Source organism: Salvelinus fontinalis, chromosome 1, assembly GCF_029448725.1.
Source record: "Salvelinus fontinalis isolate EN_2023a chromosome 1, ASM2944872v1, whole genome shotgun sequence".
Classification (NCBI taxonomy): domain Eukaryota; kingdom Metazoa; phylum Chordata; class Actinopteri; order Salmoniformes; family Salmonidae; genus Salvelinus; species Salvelinus fontinalis.
The window spans coordinates 21291549-21314238 of NC_074665.1; the positions used below are offsets into that span (position 1 = coordinate 21291549).

General features: G+C 44.1%; 1 protein-coding gene across 2 annotated transcripts in view; it reads right to left on the reverse strand.

The window, feature by feature from the left end:
* Positions 1-22690, reverse strand: part of LOC129836315 (zinc transporter ZIP11-like) — a 144499-nt gene that overhangs the window by 63055 nt on the left and 58754 nt on the right. Inside the window, exon 5 of one of the 2 annotated variants that reach the window (XM_055902438.1) lies at positions 3838-3946. In XM_055902438.1, the coding sequence (XP_055758413.1) occupies positions 3838-3946 (109 nt within the window). Of the gene's footprint in view, positions 1-3816; positions 3947-22690 lie in introns of both variants that reach the window. The other variant, XM_055902357.1, reaches the window with a different exon arrangement.

Here is a 22690-nt window from a genome sequence, read left to right on the forward strand (position 1 = left end):
ATGCTGGCTGACACCACACACACACACTGAACATATGATTTAAAAGTCAATCTCTCTACCATTCTGTAATGGGGAGTGATTGAAGTGCTTGTGGTTTTACCACAGTAAAGTCAATGTGGTTAAAAAACCCACAAATGCTTCATTTTCTAATAGCAGCTAATATGCAAAAGAACATACACTACTGAGTAATCCGGGCTAAGGCGATTCACCTACACCAATCAGAGTAGAGCAAGCTGCCCCACAGTGAAACGATCACAGCAGGTTGTGGAGCGTACACTACATGACCAAAAGTATGTGGAAAACTGCTCGTCAAACATCTCATTCCAAAATGATGGGCATTAATATGGAGTTGGTCTCCACTTTGCTGCTATAACAGCCTCCTTTCTTCTGGGAAGGCTTTCCACTAGATCAGTGGTTCCCAAACGTTTTATAGTCCCGTACCCCTTCAAACATTCACCCTCTAGCTGCGTACCCCTTCTAGCACCTGGGTCAGCGCACTCTCAAATGTTGTTGTTTGCCATCATTGTAAGCCTGCCACACACACACACACACACACACACACACACACACACACACACACACACTATACAATACATTTATTAAACATAAGAATGAGTGTTTGTTTTTGTCACAACCCGGCTCGTGGGAAGTGACAAAGAGCTCTTATAGGACCAGGGCACAAATAATAATATAATAATAATCAATAATTTTGCTAATTATTTAGCCATCTTACATATACAACTTTGGACATATACCAACTTTGGACATATACCAGGAGCTGTGCCAGGCCACATCTCCTGCCATGTCACTGACGCGTCGTGAAAAAGTGTTGTTTGATGAAGGCATTGTCTGTATAGTTTTTTTGGCCTTTTCCCCAAGCATTGTCTCAGCCATATCTGCGGCAGCAGGAAGAATTAAGTCCTCCACAATAGTATAAGGCTTGCCTGTCCTAGCCACTTGGTAGCTCACCATATAAGACGCTTCTAGCCCCTTCTTATTAATGGTATCTGTTGTTTTATACATGTCTTACCACTCAAAAGTCGTCTTAATTCTCGCTCAAAAAACTCCCGTGGCTTATTTTTCAAAGTGGCATGTTTTGTTTCTAAATGTCTGTTTAATTGAGTTGTGAGATAGTACTTTTGCACATATAACACACTGTGGCTGAGGAAAGGCACTACTCCCAATATAAGTCAACCCCAAAACACTGTAGTTCTCATCATATTTGCACCTCTTCGATGGTCCAACATCCCTCTCTGTTGTTCGGTGCTTTCCCGGGTAACGGGGCAGTAGCTCTTCGGCTGCATCAGATTCACAACTGTCAGTGTCCATGCTAGCTGGGCTAACAACAAATGTAGAATTACTGATGCTAGCATTGGATGTGCTCGTGGAAGCAGAACAACTTGTGTCGTCGACAGGTGCAAGTGTATTACTGCAGGTAGTAGCAGTACTACCAGTAGAGCTGGTATGTGTCTCTATGGACGCGGGCCTTACTTTTTTCGAGCAAACGGAATGAGCAGCAGCTACTTTGGCTACATACGGACCGTTAGTGGAATTCCCGCGAGAGAGTAACAGTTAATATGATTGGATGTTAATTATTTGACTAGACTACCTGAATTTGACATTGTGTTGTTATTTTGCTGAACACTAGATGGTTTAATTTTATTTTTGGCAGTGAAACTAGGCTTCTCAGGAGAGGGGGAAAAAACTCGCCCAAATGTATAGCCTCGTTGAAAAAAAAAAATGGACTGTTGAAAATGTGAAGGATATTTTTTTTTTTACGTGAATCACATTTTTATTTGGCGTACCCCCGACGGCATTGCGCATACCTCCGTTTGGGAATACCTGCACTAGATGTTGGAACATTGCTTTGGGGCTTTGTTTCCATTCAGCCAAAAAAGCATTAGTGAGGTTGGGCACTGATGTTGAGCGATTAGGCCTGTCTCGATGTCGGCGTGACAATTCATCCCAAAAGTGTTAGATGGGGTAGAGGTCAGGGCTCTGTGCAGGCCAGTCAAGTTCTTGCACATCGACCTTAAACTATTTCTGTATGGACCTTGTTTTGTGCATGGGGGGCATTTCCATAATGAAACAGGAAAGGGCCTTCCCCAAACTATTGCCACAAAGTTGGAAGCACAGAATCGTCTAGAATGTCATTGTATGCTATAGCGTTAACTTTCCTTTCACTGGAACTAATGAGCCTAGAACGAACCATGAAAAACAGCCCCAGACCATTATTCCTGATCCACCAAACTTTACAGTTGGCACTATGCATTCGGGCAGGTAGTGTTCTCCTGGCATCATCCAAACCCAGATTCGTCAAAAAGAATACGAGCTTTACACCACTCCAGCCGACGCTTGGCATTGCACATGGTGATCTCAGGCTGGTGTGTGTCTGTTCGGCCATGGAAACCCATTTCAAGAAGCTCACGACTAACAATTATTGTGCTGAAGTTGCTTCCAGAAGCAGTTTGGAATGGGGAAGTGAGTGTTGCAACCGAGGACATACAATTGTTACACGGTGCGCACTTCAGCACTCGGCGGCCCCGTTCTGTGAGCTTGTGTGGCCTACCACTACGCAGGGAGCTGTTGTTGCTCCTAGATGTTTCCACTTCACAATAACAGCACTTACAGTTGACCGGGGCAACTCTAGCAGGGCAGAAATTTGACCTTCTAACTTGTTGGAAAGGTGGCATCCTATGACGGTGCCACATTGAAAGTAACTGAGCTCTTCAGTAAGGCCATTCTACAGCAAATGTGTGTCTATGGAGATTGCATGGCTGCGTACTCGATTTTATACACCTGTCAGCAACGGGTGTGGCTGAAATAGCCAAATCCACTCATTTGAAGGGGTGTCCACATACTTTTGTATATATACAATGTACCTTTGGATGTCTACATCTACATTGAGTAAAGAGGGAACTGCTGTTATATGTGCTCCAAATCTACGTTATCATCTCCATACTGTAGGGATGCTTTGAGCAATTACACCTGACTGTAATGAATGAATTTACCACAGGAGTTGGTCTGAGAGAGGATCAAGAAAACTGTTCATGTCACCGCAGCTGACTGGACCATTTGAAACGAGGGTCGTGTTCCGTGGCTGGAGTGGATCCCTGTGACAGTACATAAGGGAGGAGGGGGTCACAGTAAATGATTCACCCACTGTATATTCCTATAGTCTAAATTTGATCTTTCCACTTGTTTGGCTCAGTGAATTAACCAAGCTAAACTCCATGCACAGGGATCAAGTTAATAATCGCTGCAGGCTTCACTATTATGCAAGCCATTAACGTCCAGAACACTGAATAAAACCAAAGCTGTAAATGATTGGCACGCCAACGATATCCTATTTTATGTTAGTATATTGTCACAGTATTGATAAACCCGTTCTCAATATCCATCTAAACCAATTCACTATGCCTATTAACATAGAGAGCGTGAAAAGTGGCTATTACATCTTAGAGTTGTTTTGCCCTATGCTCCCTGACTCAAATTGTGAGGAATGTTTGTGTCGTAGAGGAGCGTACGCGTTTATGTTTCTAAATAAATAAAAACCAGCAGAAAAACATCAAACAAAGAACACCGGTGAGATGATTCATCCGCCACAGGAAGTCAGTACAGACATTGATTGGTAAGACGAGAAAAGCGAGAGAGAAAGGAGAGAGAGAGAGAGAGCGAGAGCGAGAGGAATATCCAAGAGCAAGCCATCAGAGAAATGAGACTCATGGTTTTAAATGGAGTCCCTGCCATAGGTTGTTTGAGAGGTAGATGGGGGAGGTTGCTGATAATGATGTGGGTATATGAAGGGAGGCTTGCCTGAGAGCGGTCCTGCTCTACCTATCCTGATGGTCATCTCGTCTGAGGCTGGGAACAAGAGGTCCTCCTCCTTGGCCAGTTTGGAGTCTGGGGACAGGGCCAGGGCTGTGTGGGGGTCCACCCCTACACCCTAAAAAACACAGGGAGTTAAACAAACATTCCAAATTATTCATCTAGGTTATAGAGAATGAGAATATAGACCCGACCAAGAGGAGACAGTGGTACTGCAGTAGACACACACAGTCAGTGAGAAATAGTTTGGCATGCATGACGGTTTATAAAAACCTTCTTATGATCATTTTATTAGAGGGTTATTAATTTGTGTGCTGCTTGTCAAATTAATGTGGCTGTTGGACATTTCCGCCAACTGGGACCCAAGTGAAATAACTTTACATAACCTAATACGATCAATTCAGTCCGGAAGAAAAACAAACATTCAAAGAAAAGTCATTTGAAAATCAATAATTGATCATTTGGTATGTACTTATTCAGACTTATTTAAAGCCCATTCACACCTCCATTTTGAAGACTCAGCTTTAAAAGCAGGTAGAGACAAAGAGACAGGTTTTAGACTATAGGTGCCTCTATAGGTTCCCCTTCAAATAGGCTGCGTCTCCTATCTCAGACTTAGAAAAAGTTGGATCTTAGTCATAAGTATAAATGTTAGCGCAATGGCGAAGTCTATGGGTATCTACTAGCATGCTAGCAGATAGCGCAATGACTTGAAGTCTATGGGTAGCGCTAGTTAGCATTGGCTCGGGAAAGTACTTCTAAATTCCTTCATACTAGGCACAGAGCCATACAAATGGTATCCACAAATTCACCTGATTCTGGGGACTCATTGCCAAAATCCCCTAGTATCCCTTTAAAGGAGGGCGTAACGTTCCCATTAAAAAGGAATAGAATATTAAGATGAGCTGTTAAACTCAACGGTAATGTACCTATCAATAATCATCAACACATCCATAAAACTGTGGGATCCTACTACACTGGAACAAATCAATCTGTGGTTGTTTTTTGCCTGTAAAACCATAATGGTATTTGGCGCTTAGCCTGTACGGTTTTACAATTCCATTCACTTTTTAATGATGTTTGGGGCTGCTCTTGTTTTCCGAGAATGATCATTTCTGCCAGGGTAGATGAGGCGGCAAAAATAAAAGGACAGCATTGGGCTAGAGGAGCAGAAATTAATCAGCCCGGTAGTCTTGGTTTGAATGTGAAATGTTGTGAGACTGCAAAACACCTCGAAAACAAAATCATGCCCATTTGGGGGTTGAGCGAGAGCACTTATTGCAGAGCAGCCTTCAAAAAACAGCCAAAGCGAAGGGATGAGGGATTTGACATCAAGTTATACATAACAATGCTTAAATATAATTATTGTGTGTGTGTGTGTTGTGTTGTGTTGTGTTGTGTTGTGTTGTGGTGTGGTGTGGTGTGGTGTGGTGTGGTGTGGTGTGGTGTGGTGTGGTGTGGTGTGTGTGTGTGTGTGTGTGTCCGTGCGTTAATACACACATGCATGAGTGTGTATGTGTGTGCCTTTGGAGGATTAGAGATGTGCCTCCCCAGAGGGTGCAATTAACCCCAGTGGTCCCCTTCAGTAGCAGACCTGACAATCTCATCAACAGGAAGGGCTTACCGTAACCGTTAAAACACACCAAACAAGGACCTGGCTCTGATGGGAGCGCTCAAATGCTCTCTGAGTGTCTGCAGCTGCAGCACGGGAGCACAGCCAGATTACACCAGTACTACACCCTGGCTGTGTCTCAAATGGCACCCTATTCCCTGTACAGCGCACCACGTTTGACCCCTATGGGCCCTGGTAATGGACCATATAGGGAATAGGGTCCCATTTGGGATGCGTCCCTAGTCCTTCTCCAATGACATTACCTCTGGCTGGCTGGCTGGCTCTTAGCCTGGTTAAACAAGACAAACATTGACTGAAACAATGGTGATTGCAGCATTGGCTCTGTTTACTGGTCTAATAACACACTGAGGGACTGTGAGGATTGTTTCTGTTAGTGTGATGTCTCCTCAGATAGAGTCGTTTCATATTGAGGTCAGGTAGAGTGTGATGAGTAGTGGGAGGATGGACGACTAAGCACCTCTCTCACAGGAGAACAGAACCCATCCAGGTCCAACACGAACCCTGTGTGTGTGTGTGTGTGTGTGTGTGTGTGTGTGTGTGTGTGTGTGTGTGTGTGTGTGTGTGTGTGTGTGTGTGTGTGTGTGTTTAGGCTGCGTATGCTTTTTGCTGTGTTTCAGTAGGAAAAATGGAAGTGTCCAGTCTATATCCAGTAATTACATTTGTGCCTTGGACACAATCCTCATCCAGCAGCCGTCGCAGTAGTGAGTGGACAACAGTATTCATGACAGTGTGCACACATTGTCCTCTGTTATCATACACCGGCAATCTATTTTCACCTGTTCCATTTCTGTTTACTTTCACAACCCCGGCTTCCCCAGAATGATAAGAAATGAAAAAATAAACAACGTGCTCGACTCCACCTTATATAAACTTAAATCCTCGTACACAATCTACAGAACAGAAATAGGACAGCACTCCGGTAAATAAACTTCAATTGACATTTTTTTGGCCGCACGAACGTTTCGGGTATGAGCCTTTCTTCAGCGTGCAAGGTAATGGCAATCAATGTCACAACAACAAGACCTCACACGTACGTACGTGTGTGCGTGCGTGCGTGCGTTAAGAATAATTGGAGGTGAAACAACGGATCAACCCCAACTACAGAGAGGACCTATTTGGGAATTTACAGCCTGGGAGAACGCACACAATGCATCATGATTGATACAGCTCATCTGTGGTCCATCACATCCAATGTCCAATATCCACTGTAACATTTACACAGGGAGTGGAGAAACTCTCTGGGGAGGAGATGTTGTTATGGCAGAGAGATGAAAAATGATGGAGAGAGAGAGAGACAGAGAGAGAGAAAGAAATGGAGGGAGAGAAAGAGACGAGAGAGAGTTCTTGGTGATGGATTGCTTTTTCTTGAATCCTCAACTTAAGCTCCTCTAATCCCTATGAAGTGGACCAAAGTGAATTCTTCTTTATGTCAACAGCTGTTGACAGAGGTTGCTTCTTTATAGTCCATTCTCACTAGCCAGCCACTGTCTGAATAATTCAGAACATTCCTCAGAGTGTGCCTGACAAAACGATGCTAGAGAGTATGTACTATGATAAACATTTGCTTGAGAAACAAGACGCTAGTGAATACACTCCTTATAAACATCTCGCTAGTGAGAACACAACTTAGTCCAATTTAGCAGCTGTGTTGTCAACTGGGAGTGAAAAGGAAGATGTGTCCCTTGGGCCAGATGCTGTTTTAATTATCCATAAAGGCCCTATCTATCCATTCGTTAAGGCACCCTCCTTCCTCCAGCAGATATTAAATTGCTCTGGACTGAGATGTATTCATCACAGCCCCTGGCCCTGCTGTTGGGAAGCTCAGTGTGCGTGCGTGCAAGAGTATAGATCGGTATGCAATACTAACCTGGATTCAACCAATCCGTCAATTGGAGTATTGAAGGAAGCTACACGGATTTGCTTCCTGTCCCTGATCTGTCAACATATAGCCATGGTTAGCGCTTAGCTTTCCAAATGTCACACACTCTCAAATCCAAATGTCACACAGCCTCAAATCCAAATGTCACAGTCTGAACATCAGTACATTTCTCTCTCATATTTCTCTCTTTCTGACTTATCAGACTCGTATACCTCATTATTCTAACTCTTTCTGACTTATCAGACTCTTATACCTTACTATTCTAACTCTTTCTGACTTATCAGACTCTTATACCTTACTATTCTAACTCTTTCTGACTTATCAGACTCGTATACCTTACTATTCTCACTCTTTCTGACTTATCAGACTCTTATACCTTACTATTCTAACTCTTTCTGACTTATCAGACTCTTATACCTTACTATTCTAACTCTTTCTGACTTATCAGACTCTTATACCCTACTATTCTCAATCTTTTTTGGTAGTCGATACGTAGGCCTTCCTGTTCTCTCTTTTATCCCCTAGCTCTTCCTGTACACATACTTATCCCTGGCATCATTTGAAGTGGAGCACAGAACAACATGGTATCAGAACCAGTACCCCTCTGGAGTGCCCGGCTGAGAAACACAAAGGTTCCTGACTCATTTATATTGAGCACTGAGCACACAGCTCTCTGATGTGACCAGGGATATATGGGGGGGGGGGGGGGGGGGGGGTGTTGGAGGAGGTGAGTGTAACCTACTGGTATTGAATCTTTGATGTCAGCATTCTGCTATGAGAAGTCTAGGATCAACATCTGTGGGAAAATGCATCCTGACAGAGCTTGGGAGGATCTGCAGAGAAGAATGGGATAAACTCCCCAAATACAGGTGTGCCAAGCTTGTAGCGCCATACCCAAGAAGACTCGAGGCTGTAATCACTGCCAAAGATACTTCAACAAAGTACTGAGTAAAGGGCCTGAATACTTATGTAAATGTGATATTTACAGTTTTTTTTTTTTTTATAAATGTTCAAACATTTATAAAAACCTGTCATTATGGGGTATTGTGTGTAGATTGATATGGGGGAGAAATACGTCTGTAACGTAACAAAATGTGGGTAAAGTCAAGGGGTCTGAATACTTTCTGACGGCACTGTACATTAGTAATGGCGATACAGACATGAACTGGACATCAACTACTCTGGGACCGACTGGGAGAAGAAGAAATAGTCAGACTGAAAGTGCCTACAAAATATATGGGATATGCGTCAGAGGAAGACGTGATGTGTGAACTGTGAAAATGCAGGTCAAATGCCAAGCAATACCAGACAAGCATCAGTTAGGAGCTCTAATTGTCAGTGTGGTGTGTTACCCCACACATCAGAGATTGAGCCCCTGCTTATAGCATTGCTCTGTTGTAAAAAGATGATTCCCAGAGGCCTGATAGGTCAAACCAAACACCCAAAGGGTCAGGAAGAGGTCATGCAGCACACCACACAGGGCAATGACTACTGGAGGGTAGCGTTTATAGACAACTCGCACAAAGCCAAGTGGACAGTAAGTGTATTACACAAATGCATTCAAGCAATGGAGTAATGTGTGTTTCTCAGCTTTCATCCGTGTGACTCATTATCATGCAAATTGCTGGCCGAACGCGCTCTCTCTTTAGCAAATTATGGGTCGTTTGGGCGATAAAGGGGGGGGGTTTCAACAGATGACATTTAAAAACAATTTTGCCTGACAACCAAGGGATGCAAGGCCATGCCCTCTCCATTACCACCCAGTCATCATATTAGTATGCTAATACTGTCTATGCACAGGACAGTAGGGTGGGCCTCATCAGCCTGGGACCCATTGGGGGCCTTTTGCCAACAGGCTCAAAAAATATATATTATTTTCCAACTGTAGCGCATATTTTTCAGCTTTAGGAATAAGAATGTGAACAGCTGCACCAGCGGGATAAGGATCAAAACTAAAAATTATGTAAAAAGAAAAAAAAAAAGTGACAGTTCCGGTTGAGGCTAATATGAAAAAAGCAACTAGACCAGAGCTCATCATCTTATTATGATTATTTTCTATAGATGGAGACTAGTGTCCACAACACTGATACATAAATGTGTGGGCAGCAGGTAGCCTAGCCGTTAAGAGTGTTGGGCCAGTAACCGAAAGGTCGCTGGTTTGAATACCCGAGTCGACTACGTGAAAAAAATCTGTAGATGTGCCCTTGAGCACGGCACTTAACACTAATGGGTCTGTAAGTCGCTCTGGATAAGAGTGCCTGCTAAATAACAAAAATGTATATAAACACACTCCCTCTTGCACACACAACCACCATATTCGCAATTGTAAATGAGAACGTGTTCTCAATTTGCCTACCTGGTTAAATAAAAGGTGAAATAAATAAATAAATAAATATTCGTTGCTGCTACTATTTATTATATTTCTCGTGCTGCTCAACCATTTTACACCTACTTGTATGCATATATCTACCTCATCCAGACACATCTGGGCTTCTAACTGTAGAACCCAGTTCCTACATTTGAATATAAAAATTGATTTTATCAAACAAAACTATGTTACATTTTATCTCTGGGACCCTCAGGATGACAAATCAGAGCAAGATTATTGAATGTAAGTACATTATTTACCTTCAGAAGTGTATGTATCAAACCAGTTGCCGTGATAAAAGTTTTTGTTGTGGTGCACTCTCAAACAATAGCATGGCATTTTTTCACTGTAATAGTTACTGTAAATTGGACAGTGCAGTTATATTAACAAGAACTTAAGCTTTCTGCCCATATAAGACATGTCTATGTCCTGGGAAATGTTCTTGTTACTTAGGTCATGCTAATCACATTAGCACAAGTTAGCTTAACCGTCCAACGGGTTGGAACACCGATCCCGTAGAGGTTAAACCAATCAGCATCAAGGATTAAACCCACCCATTTTTAAATAGTGTATATTCTTGTGTTCCTTCTCTACTGGCCTTTACACTTTTTTATATTGATACTGCACTGTCGAGGAAGAGCTTGCAACTAAGCAATTGACTGTACTGTACGGTTTACACCCGCTGTATCTTGTGCACATGAAATGAGTACAGATAGAATGGCCTGTCCGTCCCTTACCATATTAGAAACGGACAATAGAAAACTTGGCCCTGCTTAGACAGCTTGATCTTGGTCCTCACACCTTGAGGTGTAAAGGAGCAATCTCAACTCAATATCTGGTAAGAAGATGGGAGGGGTATTTGCAACCACAAAAAGACAGAGAACATGCATAGCCAATGGCATAAATCCTCAATGTATTGTTTAGGAAATTGTGTGTGTCTTTTCATTCAAGTCGAGTTTCTACTTTGTAGCATTGCTGGAGGGGCAGATAAGTTATGGAATGGCAGCTTCAAGGAAGCTTAGCCTCTCAAATCCATGGCCTTTTATCAAATCCAATCAAAATCCAATCAAAGTGCATTGGTCGCATACACAGATTTGTAGATGTTATCACAGCAAAGAGGGGACAAACTCCATATTAATGCCCATGATTTTGGAATGGGATGTTCGACAAGCAGGTGTCCACATACTTTTGGTAATGTAGTGCATGTGTATAGTATGTACAGTGGAAAGAACAAGTATTTGATACACTGCCGATTTTGCAGGTTTTCCTACTTACAAAGCATGTAGAGGTCTGTAATTTTTATCATAGGTACACTTCAACTGTGAAAGACGGAATCTAAAATCCAGAAAATCACATTGTATGATTTTTAAGTAATTGATTTGCATTTTATTGCATGACATAAGTATTTGATACATCAGAAAAGCATAACTTAATATTTGGTAGAGAAACGTTTGTTTGCAATTACAGAGATCATATGTTTCCTGTAGTTTCCTGCCGGGCAGAGAGCTGGGCGGTAGCTGGCTATTAACAGTGTCTTTAGGTGCCGGGCAGAAAGCTGGGCGGTAGCTGGCTATTAACAGTGTCTTTAGGTGCCGGGCAGAGAGCTGGGCGGTAGCCGGCTATTAACAGTGTCTTTAGGTGCCGGGCAGAGAGCTGGGCGGTAGCCGGCTATTAACAGTGTCTTTAGGTGCCGGGCAGAGAGCTGGGCGGTAGCCGGCTATTAACAGTGTCTTTAGGTGCCGGGCAGAAAGCTGGGCGGTAGCTGGCTATTAACAGTGTCTTTAGGTGCCGGGCAGAGAGCTGGGCGGTAGCCGGCTATTAACAGTGTCTTTAGGTGCCGGGCAGAGAGCTGGGCGGTAGCCGGCTATTAACAGTGTCTTTAGGTGCCGGGCAGAGAGCTGGGCGGTAGCCGGCTATTAACAGTGTCTTTAGGTGCCGGGCAGAGAGCTGGGCGGTAGCCGGCTATTAACAGTGTCTTTAGGTGCCGGGCAGAGAGCTGGGCGGTAGCCGGCTATTACCAGTGTCTTTAGGTGCCGGGCAGAGAGCTGGGCGGTAGCTGGCTATTAACAGTGTCTTTAGGTGCTGGGCAGAGAGCTGGGCGGTAGCTGGCTATTAACAGTGTCTTTAGGTGCCAGGCAGAGAGCTGGGCGGTAGCTAACTATTAACAGTGTCTTTAGGTGCTGGGCAGAGAGCTGGGCGGTAGCCGGCTATTTGGGGCAGCAGGTAGCCTAGTGGTTAGAGTGTGGGGCCAGTAACCGAAAGGTTGCTGGATCGAATCCCCGAGCTGACAAGGGAAAAATCTGTCGTTCCTATTCACACTCCACCATGCCACCCGGTCTTTCTCACAGAGAAATTAATGGCATGTCTGATAACTATAATGAGTGAGGAAATGCATGTGGCTTTGCACATTAAGGGATGAACAAACACACACAGACGGCACATAGACACAGATACACCAACACATGTGCAAGAATGTACTTCATTCCTAGTCCTGCAGCTGCTTTCTGTACCAGACAAACGTCATATTAGAAAAATGTGTTCCATGGCCTTTAACTATGATTTATCTGTTGCACGATACCATTGGTAATTAATAAGCTTCTTAGAGGAAAAGAGGCATGAGGTGTGAACCTAGTTTCTACTTATAATACCAGATGTATCAAACCACCACACACACACACTTGGATACACACGCCTGGTACTCTGCCTGTGTGTGTGTGTGTGTGTGTGTGTATCCAAGTGTGTGTGTGTGGTGGTTTGATACATCTGGTATTATAAGTAGAAACTAGGTTCACACCTCATGCCTCTTTTCCTCTAAGAAGCTTATTAATTACCAATGGTATCGTGGCCGGCTAGTGAGGGCTGTTCAGTCTGATGGAAATGGAAGCTGTTTTTCAGTCTCTCAGTCCCGACTTTGACAAAATTGTAGTGTCTCCGTCTGCTAGATTGTGACAGGGTGAACTGTAGTGATGGGAGGGAAAATCATTCCAGTTACATATTGGGATATCATTTTTTACGATATATCGTTTCGTTTTGACAATATTGCAATTTAATTTGAGCTAGTTGGCGGTACCTGCACCAAAACTCCAATATTTTTCATTTTAAGCTTGTTCTCCAGCTTCTTTTTAAAAGGGAGTCAATTAGTTTTCAGCACTTTTACTTCCATGACGAACAAAACTCGAATAAATAAATAAATAAATAAAATCTCAGATTCGAATCGCAAAACAAATCTAATTGTGAGAATCACAATACATATTGTATCGGCACCTAAGTATCATGATAATATCGTATTGTGAGGTCCCTGACAACTTCCAGCCCTAGTGGACAGGCTGTGGTTCGAGTGGCTGAGGTCCTTAATGATTTTCTTGGCCTTCCTACGACACCAGGTGCTGTAGATATCCTGGAGGGCAGGCAGTGTGCCTGCTCTCCCTGCTGTCTCCTGGAGTCCACCATCAGCTCCTTCGTTTCGTTGACGTTGACGGAGAGGTTATTTCCCTGGAGCCACTCCGCCAGGGCACTAACATCCTCCCTGTAGGCGGTCTCGCCGCCGTTGTTGTTGATCGGGCCTACCCCTGTCGTGTCGTCAGAAAACTTGATGAGAGTTGGAGTTGTGCATAGCCACGCAGTCATGGCTGAACAGGGACGACATGAGTGAGGGTGCTGAGAACACACCCCTGGGGGGGCCCACCATGTTGAAGATCGGCGTGGCAGAGGTGTTGTTGTCTACCCTCACCACCTGGTGGCGACCTGTCAGGAAGTCCAGAATCCAGTTGCAGAGAGAGGGGTTCAGTCCCATGACCCTAAGCAAAGTGATGAGCTTGGGAGGCACTATGGTGTTGAAAGCCAGGCTGTAGTCGATGAACAGCAATCTCACATAGGTATTCCTCTTGTCCATGTGGGACAGGGCTGTGTGCAGTGCAGTGGCTATTGCATCACTTGTGGATCTGCTGGGGTGGTATGCAAATTATAGTGGGTTGAGGGTGTCAGGTAAGGTGGAGGTGATATGGTCCTTGATTAGCCTCTTAAAGTGCTTCATGATGACAGAACTGACTGGGTGATAGTCACCGAGTCCAGTTACCTTCGCTTGCTTGGGTACCGGAACAATGGTGGACAGCTTGTAGAAAGTGGGGACAACAGACTCGATAGGGAGAGAGAACGTCCATAAACACTCCAGCCAGCTGGTCTTCGCATGCTCTGAGGACGGGGTTTTAGATCCCGTCCATGCTGGCAGCCGTGCGAGGGTTAACACGCTTGAAAGTCTTACGTCGGCCACGGAGAATGAGAGAAGGGCCCCCGCCGTGTGCTCTCGTTCTCCGCCGGCGGCTTTGTGTTACTCTCCTCAAAGCGAAGGTGTTCAGCTTATCTGGGGGGGGGGGTGTCGGTGTCGGTGTCAGCAACGTGGCTGCTTTTCCCCTTCACAATCTAAAGATCCTGCCTCATCCTATGACCTATACTGAGAGTGGCTGTGTGCAGTGAGCCAATCTAAAAATCAGACAGGCTTTAGCAACACAGGAAGATGGAGAGAGTGATAAAGAGAGGAGGGAGATGGGAAGGGAGAGAAAGAGAGACAGAATGAGGGAGGGAGAGAGATTGTGAGAGACAGAGAGAGGGGAGAGGTGCACCTGGACCAGTGCAGCTCGATAGCCACGGCGTCGAGCTTCATTTCAGCACTGGCGGGAGGCTGGGTGGATATTTGCTCCTCCGCCCCAGTAATATTCTACACAGAAATTATACATTTCTGTGATTATGTATTCATATCCCGCAGGGGGGGACATCTATCAGGGACGGACAAGCGTGTTGAACCGGCAGTCAGAATGGGGAAGGAAGAGAGAAACGCCGCAGAGAAACTTTAGCTACAGAGGTTCTACCAATAAACATTGCATTGGACTAGTGAAGCATGAGCTCCAGTTGGCTTTGGCATGCCATCTGTTACCGCTGCGCACCACCCAGGAGCGGTGTGCACTCATTACATGTGTTCATCACACGTGGCTGGAAATGAGTATAGAACGCATTCCAGTTCATATAAAAAGAACAAAGACCTAGGCCTATAAACATTATATAAACACTATATTTGTCTGAATTGAATTGTATCATTCCAAAAGAACACCTGTCGCCTTAACAGCTACAGCCCAGAGCTCTAAGGACAGCCCTTCCAGTGGATGATGTCACACTCCCCAGGATCTCTGTAGGCACTAAACAAATCCACCTGTTGAGATATCCAGTCAACAATGATTGCTTCCTGCCCCCTAAATACATGAGAGAAATGGGCCCAGATGATTGTTGCTAGTCACACTCCACCATGCCACCCGGTCTTTCTCACAGAGAAATTAATGGCATGTCTGATAACTATAATGAGTGAGGAAATGCATGTGGCTTTGCACATTAAGGGATGAACAAACACACACAGACGGCACATAGACACAGATACACCAACACATGTGCAAGAATGTACTTCATTCCTAGTCCTGCAGCTGCTTTCTGTACCAGACAAATGGATGAGCAAGTCATATTAGAAAAATGTGTTCCATGGCCTTTAACTATGCTCCTTATGTTGATTTATCTGAAGCGCAGTGTTGCACGATACCATTGGTAGAGGAAAAGAGGCATGAGGTGTGAACCTAGTTTCTACTTATAATACCAGATGTATCAAACCACCACACACACACACCACCTAACATAAAATTAAAATAAAGACATATGATAGGCCAGGCAAGACACATAAGTAGTCAACTATCAGGAGAAAGTGGAAACAAAGCTTGCTCTCACTAGAGAAGGTGGTGTCTCGACAACTGTCGATGCCCTGCCTTTTCAAATTGGCCGTTGATTGAGGAAGCCATCAGGTGCGGTTGGGATCCAGTGGGAAATCCTGTCAGGAAATCACAGTCTCCTACATCTTTATTAACGACATGGAAAACAGAAAGGGGGGGGGGGGGGGCTGGGGGGGCGACACACAAACGGCCTGATGCACCCACGCAAAGACAGAGACAGACAGAGAGAGAGACAGAGAGAGAGAGAGACAGAGAGAGAGAGAGACAGAGAGAGAGACAGAGAGAGAGACAGAGAGACAGAGAGACAGAGAGAGAGATAGAGAGACAGAGAGACAGAGAGAGAGAGAGAGAGAGAGACAGAGAGCCAAACTAACAAGCACACAGTGGTTGTGTAGACTGCCTATTACACTACACACACAGCCTACGCAGCCAGGCATATGGAAGGATAAATGAGCCATGGTGCCTGTTGTCCGAGAGTAATGATGAGTTAAGACTTGACACAAGCCCACATCAACTGATCTACGTGATGACAGTAAAGACCAAGTAAAGTGTCTGAGCCAAGATCTCAGTTCACTCACCGCCAGATGTCTAAAAAGCTTTGCATGTCATGTTCCTTTATTCATGCGGTCGTTCCCGCACACACACAGACACACACACACACCTCTAACTTCCCAGGTAGAAGGAAAGAAGCATAGAAATCCATATATAATCCATATACAATCATTTAATAAGATCTCTCAAATGACAATACATAGGCTAACATACAGTTGAAGACGGAAGTTTACATACACTTAGGTTGGAGTTAACAGATTATTTCACTTATAATTCACTGTATCACAATTCCAGTGGGTCAGAAGTGTATATACACTAAGTTGACCGTGCCTTTAAACAGCTTGGAAAATTCCAGAAATGTCATGGCTTTAGAAGCTTCTGATAGGCAAATTGACATAATTTCAGTCAATTGGAGGTGTACCTGTGGATGCATTTCAAGGCCTACCTTCAAACTCAGAGCCTCTTTGCTTGACATCATGGGAAAATCAAAAGAAATCAGCCAAGACCTCAGGAAAATTTAGGCCTCCACAAGTCTGGTTCATCCTTGGGAGCAATTTCCAAATGCCTGAAGGTACCACGTTCAACTGTACAAACACTAGTACGCAAGTATAAACACAATGGGACCACGCAGCCGTCATACCGCTCAGGAAGGAGACGCGTTCTGTCTCCTAGAGATGAACGTACTTTGGTGCGAAAAGTGCAAATCAATCCCAGAACAACACCAAAAGTATCTATATCCACAATAAAACATGTCCTATATCAACCGCCATAAAAAAGCCAGACTACGGTTTGCAACTGCACATGGGGACAAAGATCGTACTTTTTGGAGAAATGTCCTCTGGTCTGATGAATCAAAAAAATAACTGTTTGGCCATAATGACCATTGTTATGTTTGGAGGAAAAAGGAGGAGGCTTGCAAGCCGAAAAACACCATCCCAACCGTGAAGCACGGGGGTGGCAGCATCATGTTGTGGGGGTGCTTTGCTGCAGGAGGGACTGGTGCACTTCACAAAATAGTTGAGGTAGGAAAATTATGTGGATATATTGAAGTAACATCTCAAGACATCAGTCAGGAAGTTAAAGCTTGGTCGCAAACGTGTCTTCCAAATGGACAATGACCCCAAGGATACTTCCAAAGTTGTGGCGGGACAACAAAGTCAAAGTATTGGAGTGGCCATCACAAAGCCCTGACCTCATTCCTATAGAAAATGTATGGGCAGAACTGAAAAAGCGTGTGCGAGCAAGGAGGCATACAATCCTGACTCAGTTACACCAGCTCTGTCAGGAGGAATGGGCCAAAATTCACCCAACTTACTGTGGGAAGCCTGTGGAAGGCTACCCGAAAACATTTGACTCAAGTTAAACAATTTAAAGGCAATGCTACCTAATACTAATTGAGTTTATGTAAACTTCTGACCCACTGGGAATGTGATGAAAGAAATTAAAAGCAGAAATAAATAATTCTCTCTACTATTATTCAGACATTTCACATTCTTAAAATAAAGTGGTGATCCTAATTTTTACTAGGATTAAATTAAAGAATTGTAAACAACTGAGTTTAAATGTATTTGGCTAAGGTGTATGTAAACTTCTGACTTCAACTGTACATAGCATAGGCTAACATACATTGCATAGGCGACCATACATCCTGCATAGGCTATTCGCAAAAATAAGTGATATTTTTGCATTCGGTCTGTGAATGTTGCCCAACATAATCCAATAGATCAGGATTGTGTGCACTGTCTTTGACGAGAGTAAAGACTTGGAAAAGAAAGACCAGAAGATCTATACGGAGAGTATAGAAATATCTCAAACCACAGGCCCCTTGTTTCACAGTATGAGCTGGGAGCTGGAAGGGCACGAGAACGATATGACAGCATGTGTGACATTGATCCATGTGGTCACAGGATGCACAATGAGCAGACCAGCGCATGATTCCCTAGGCCTATGTCAAAGGAATGTTCAACAATATGTTATTTAAGCGGAGATTTCCTGACCACTTCTTAAGTCGTTCTGGATAAGACTGTCTGCTAAATGACAAATGTAAACAGGACTTTGATTTAGGGCCCAGAGTACCTTGCAACCCAGTGTTGTTCACAGCTTTCGTCCACAAGCATCTGGAGATTAAAAGCACTCCTTCTGCAGTGTCCCGCCAAAAAGTGCATGGTCAAAACAGAATTCAACAACTTTACTACTCTGAACCGCACAGGTCAAAACCACGTCCAAACCCAGTGGACAAACAGATCTGGCATTTTGTTCCTTCATTCCAACAACATATCTATGGTCGATGCAGGACCGTACAGTTTTGAGACCAAGGCTATTCGCAAAAATAAACAATATTTGGATGAGCTGTCCCATCCAGGTCATTGTCAACGATGTGAGAGATTGTGTTTCTGAGGCTGTTGGTGGATCTCCCCCGTCTCCAGCTCCGTCACTCTGTCCTGTAGTGTGAGGTGGTACAGTGACAGGTTGGAGCCCACAGTGGCCTGGGGCAGGGCGGATAGCAACTCTACCTGTGTGCCCCCGCAGGTTGGGTCCAAAACTTGGGCCCTCACCTGGAACCACACTGGCCCAGGGTGTCCTACCTGACCCTCCAGCCCATCTCCCTGTCCGACACCGAGGACTACCTCTGTCTGTCCTCTCCGGCTGACTACCGTGATCCAGACTCAAGGACCAGCCGGCCTCTGCAGCTCTACGTGACCAGAGAAAGAAAGCCCAGTGTTGAAGAACTGTCGGGAAGATGATGTAAACGCACGGCCTCTGAGTGTTGTCATGGACTTCACTCGCATTGTCCTGCTTGTTGCGTTCACCTTGGTTGTCGTAATTCTGACTACCTGTTGGATTCTACTGGCCAGAGGAAGAAGGACGAGTCCACCAGCGGGGAGAGGGTGAGGAAAGGGTGAGGAGGAAAAGCTTGAAGATCTGTATGAAGATGTGATGCTGTGCTAATGCACTGCTTAGCTGTATTCTGTGGTCTATAAAATAAAATACAACTGGTTCCGGCCATACAATCTGATTGATCAACCTGTGTTCTAACTGCGCTCGCTTAGCCTAACACCTTTGACTGCATCACAGCAATACCAATAGGCTAACTGCCATACGGACACTCTTGTGACTTGTTGCTTCATCATTGAATGACTATCTTGGAAATGTTGAGCAGATAAAACCGTCAAGTGTTGTTTTGTAGCCATTATAGATGAAGTACACAGAAGGTCTGGGTGAGAGCGCTCTTTGTGCTCTCATGTTGATATCAAATAACATGGTACGTTTGCATGTAACGTCTCAGAGAATAAGAAGGAGCACATGTCATTATTTCAACTTTGCATTTATGGTAATCTGTGAGGTGAAAGACTACAGTACGCCCCTGTGTTGCTGCTCTAAAGACCAGCTGACCCCTCTGGTCACAAACACACAGGCTACACAGGAAGTTGGAAGGAGTGTGTTATTAATTAGCAGAATACTGATTGGGTGTGTGTAATTACCAGAACAAATCTCTCTAGCAGCTCCTCCACAAGACCCCTGGCACTGAACAACTGCCAGATTATCTTCATTTGTGAAACTTAACTTAAATGAAATGCATATTATAATCACTAGCAGGAATTGGACTCTAGATATAGGCTTAAAATGTAAACATCGTAAAAACTTTTTTTAAACACACCTTCGAACATGAAAGTATTACTGAGAGAGGTGGGATTTGAATAATCCTTTTGGCAATTGATTCGAATCTCACAGGATTCCTGTTCCTGGTTTGTAAGATAAGCTCAGTAGAAGATGAAAAGTCACTGAGCCACTTACATGGTTGGTCCTGTAGTTGATGTCACTACTGAGACTCCCCCATACATCACCAATCACACCGGGTTGAGGAGACATTACTCAGTAGTGCAGATGCTGAGAATTCAGTTTGAGGTACACGGAGTGTACAAAACCTTATGAACACAATCAGTGAAAATGAAGGAGAGGAGACAGGTTAAAGAAGGATTGTTAAGCATTGAGGCATGGATTGTCTATGTGCGCCATTCAAGAGGGTGACTGGAGAAGACAAAAGATTTGAGTGCCTTTGAACGGGGTATGGTAGTAGGTGCAAGGCGCACCGGTTTGTGTCAACAAGTGCAACGCCGCTGGGTTTTTTCCACACTTAACTGTTTCCTGTGCGTATCAAGAATGGTTCACCACCCAAAGGTCATCCAGCCAACTTGCCACAACTGTGGGAAGCATTGGAGTCAACATGGGCCAGCATCCCTGTGGAATGCTTTCGACACATTGTAGAGTCCATGACCCAACGAATTGAGGATGTTCTGAGGGCAAAAGGTGTTCCAAATGTTTATATATACTCAGTATATGTACATGTACTATAACAGAGAAACTGTTGGATAACTCCTTGGGCAGACCATCAGATCCAGCGTAAAACTCAGTCCAGTCAATTACAGGGTGAAAGAGCAGCTGGACCCTGGGTGCTGGACAGAGACATGGGGGGGTATTTGAGGTCTGTGGTGGTACCGTGGGACCCCTCTCTACAGCAGCCTCCCAGACCTTAGCACGACTGGTCACAAACTGCCAACAAACAGCGTTTAAATCCAGACAAACCACATGGGAAAAGCTACTGTGTAAGGACAGGTCTCTGGGGTACCACCGAGAGATGGAGAGAAGGCGAGAGGGAATGAGGAGTTTGGAAAGCCATGAGCAGGGGGACAAAGTGAGAGTGGGATAAATACAAGGCCAAATGCGCCATTATAAACAGTTTACCACAGTAATCATTAAAAGCACTTAATTATACTTATCCCTTTGACGGATGGGTCATGGTCTTTAAAAAAAACTCTTTAGATAACATAACATCCCTTGAGAGATGGGGGGGGGGGTCACAGAGGACAACATGTTTAACCTTTGACCTTGATAAGATTAACTTAATTTTCCCTAAGGAGAATAGTATTCAAATCAAACAGGCCTGCTGTACGTACAACTGAAGTAGGAAGTTTACATACACTTAGGTTGGAGTCATTAAAACTCGTTTTTCAACCACTCCACAAATTTCTTGTTAACAAACTATAGTTTTGGAAAGTCAGTTTAGGACATCTACTTGGTGCATGACACAAGTGATTTATCCAACAATTGTTTACATATAGATTATTTCACTTATAATTCACTGTATCACAATTCCAGTGGGTCAGAAGTTTACATACACTAAGTTGAATGTGCCTTTAAACAGCTTGGAAAATTCCAGAAAATGATGTCATGGCTTTAGAAGCTTCTGATAGGCTAATTGACATCATTTGAGTCAATTGGAGGTGTACCTGTGGATGTATTTCAAGGCCTACCTTCAAACTCAGTGCCTCTTTGCTTGACATCATAGGAAAATCAAAAGAAATCAGCCAAGACCTCAGAAAAATAAATTGTAGACCTCCACAAGTCTGGTTCATCCTTGGGAGCAATTTCCAAACGCCTGAAGGTACCACGTTCATCTGTACAAACAATAGTACGCAAGTGTAAACAGCATGGGACCACGCAGCCGTCATACCGCTCAGAAAGGAGACGCGTTCTGTCTCCTAGAGATTAACGTAATTTGGTGCGAAAAGTTCATATCAATCCCAAAACAGCAGCAAAGGACCTTGTGAAGATGCTGGAGGAAACAAATACCTCTATATCCACAGTAAAACGAGTCCTATAATCGACATAACCTGAAAGGCCGCTCAGCAAGGAAGAAGCCACTGCTCCAAAACCGCCATAAAAAAAGCCAGACTACGGTTTGCAACTGCACATGGGGACAAAGATCGTACTTTTTGGAGAAATGTCCTCTGGTCTGATGAAACAAAAATAGAACTGTTTGGCCGTAATGACCATTGTTATGTTTGGAGGAAAAAGGGGGAGGCTTGCAAGCCGAAGAACACCATCCCAACCGTGAAGGACGAGGGTGGCAGCATCATGTTGTGGGGGTGCTTTGCTGCAGGAGAGACTGATGCACTTCACAAAATAGATGGCATCATGAGGATGGAAAATTGTGGATATATAGAAGCAACATCTCAAGACATCAGTCAGGAATTTAAAGCTTGGTCACAAATGGGTCTTCCAAATGGACAATGAAGTATTGAATCACAAAAAATATATAACTTTTACATTTCCCTGTAGTTTTCCAATAAAATGGTCTGAGGGTGAAGTGGACATGCTCGGTATTCATATCCAAAAAGAAATGATCTCACTACAATACATTTTAATAGAAATTGCCAAAAATGGATACAATTTTGCCATCATGGAAATGTGTGTTGGTAAATTCAATCTGGAGTCAGATAGCAAAACGCTCTGAATTTACGAACGGACTATCGGAGTGCTCCTCTGGCCGAGGAGTAGGGTTGATCCGAGCATTGACCTCACAACGACAGTCAAGCACCCAAGCTAACTGGCTAACGTTGGCTAGCTTGCTAGCTACTTCCAGACAAAAATGAGAGAACGCCTCACTCTGACCTTTTCACTCGCCCTAGCAGAGCTGGTTAGGCTGTTTTCATGTTATGGTGACTAACTGAGCAACAATTTAATTAAGCTTTTTTGCCAACATTTGCTGACAAAGCCCATATTCAACACGAGTTGAGCGTTCGTAAATTCATTAGTTATTCTGCGCTCTGGCACACTCAGACAGTAGCGCTCTGAAATCGGAGTAGATAGCCAGAGTGAATTTA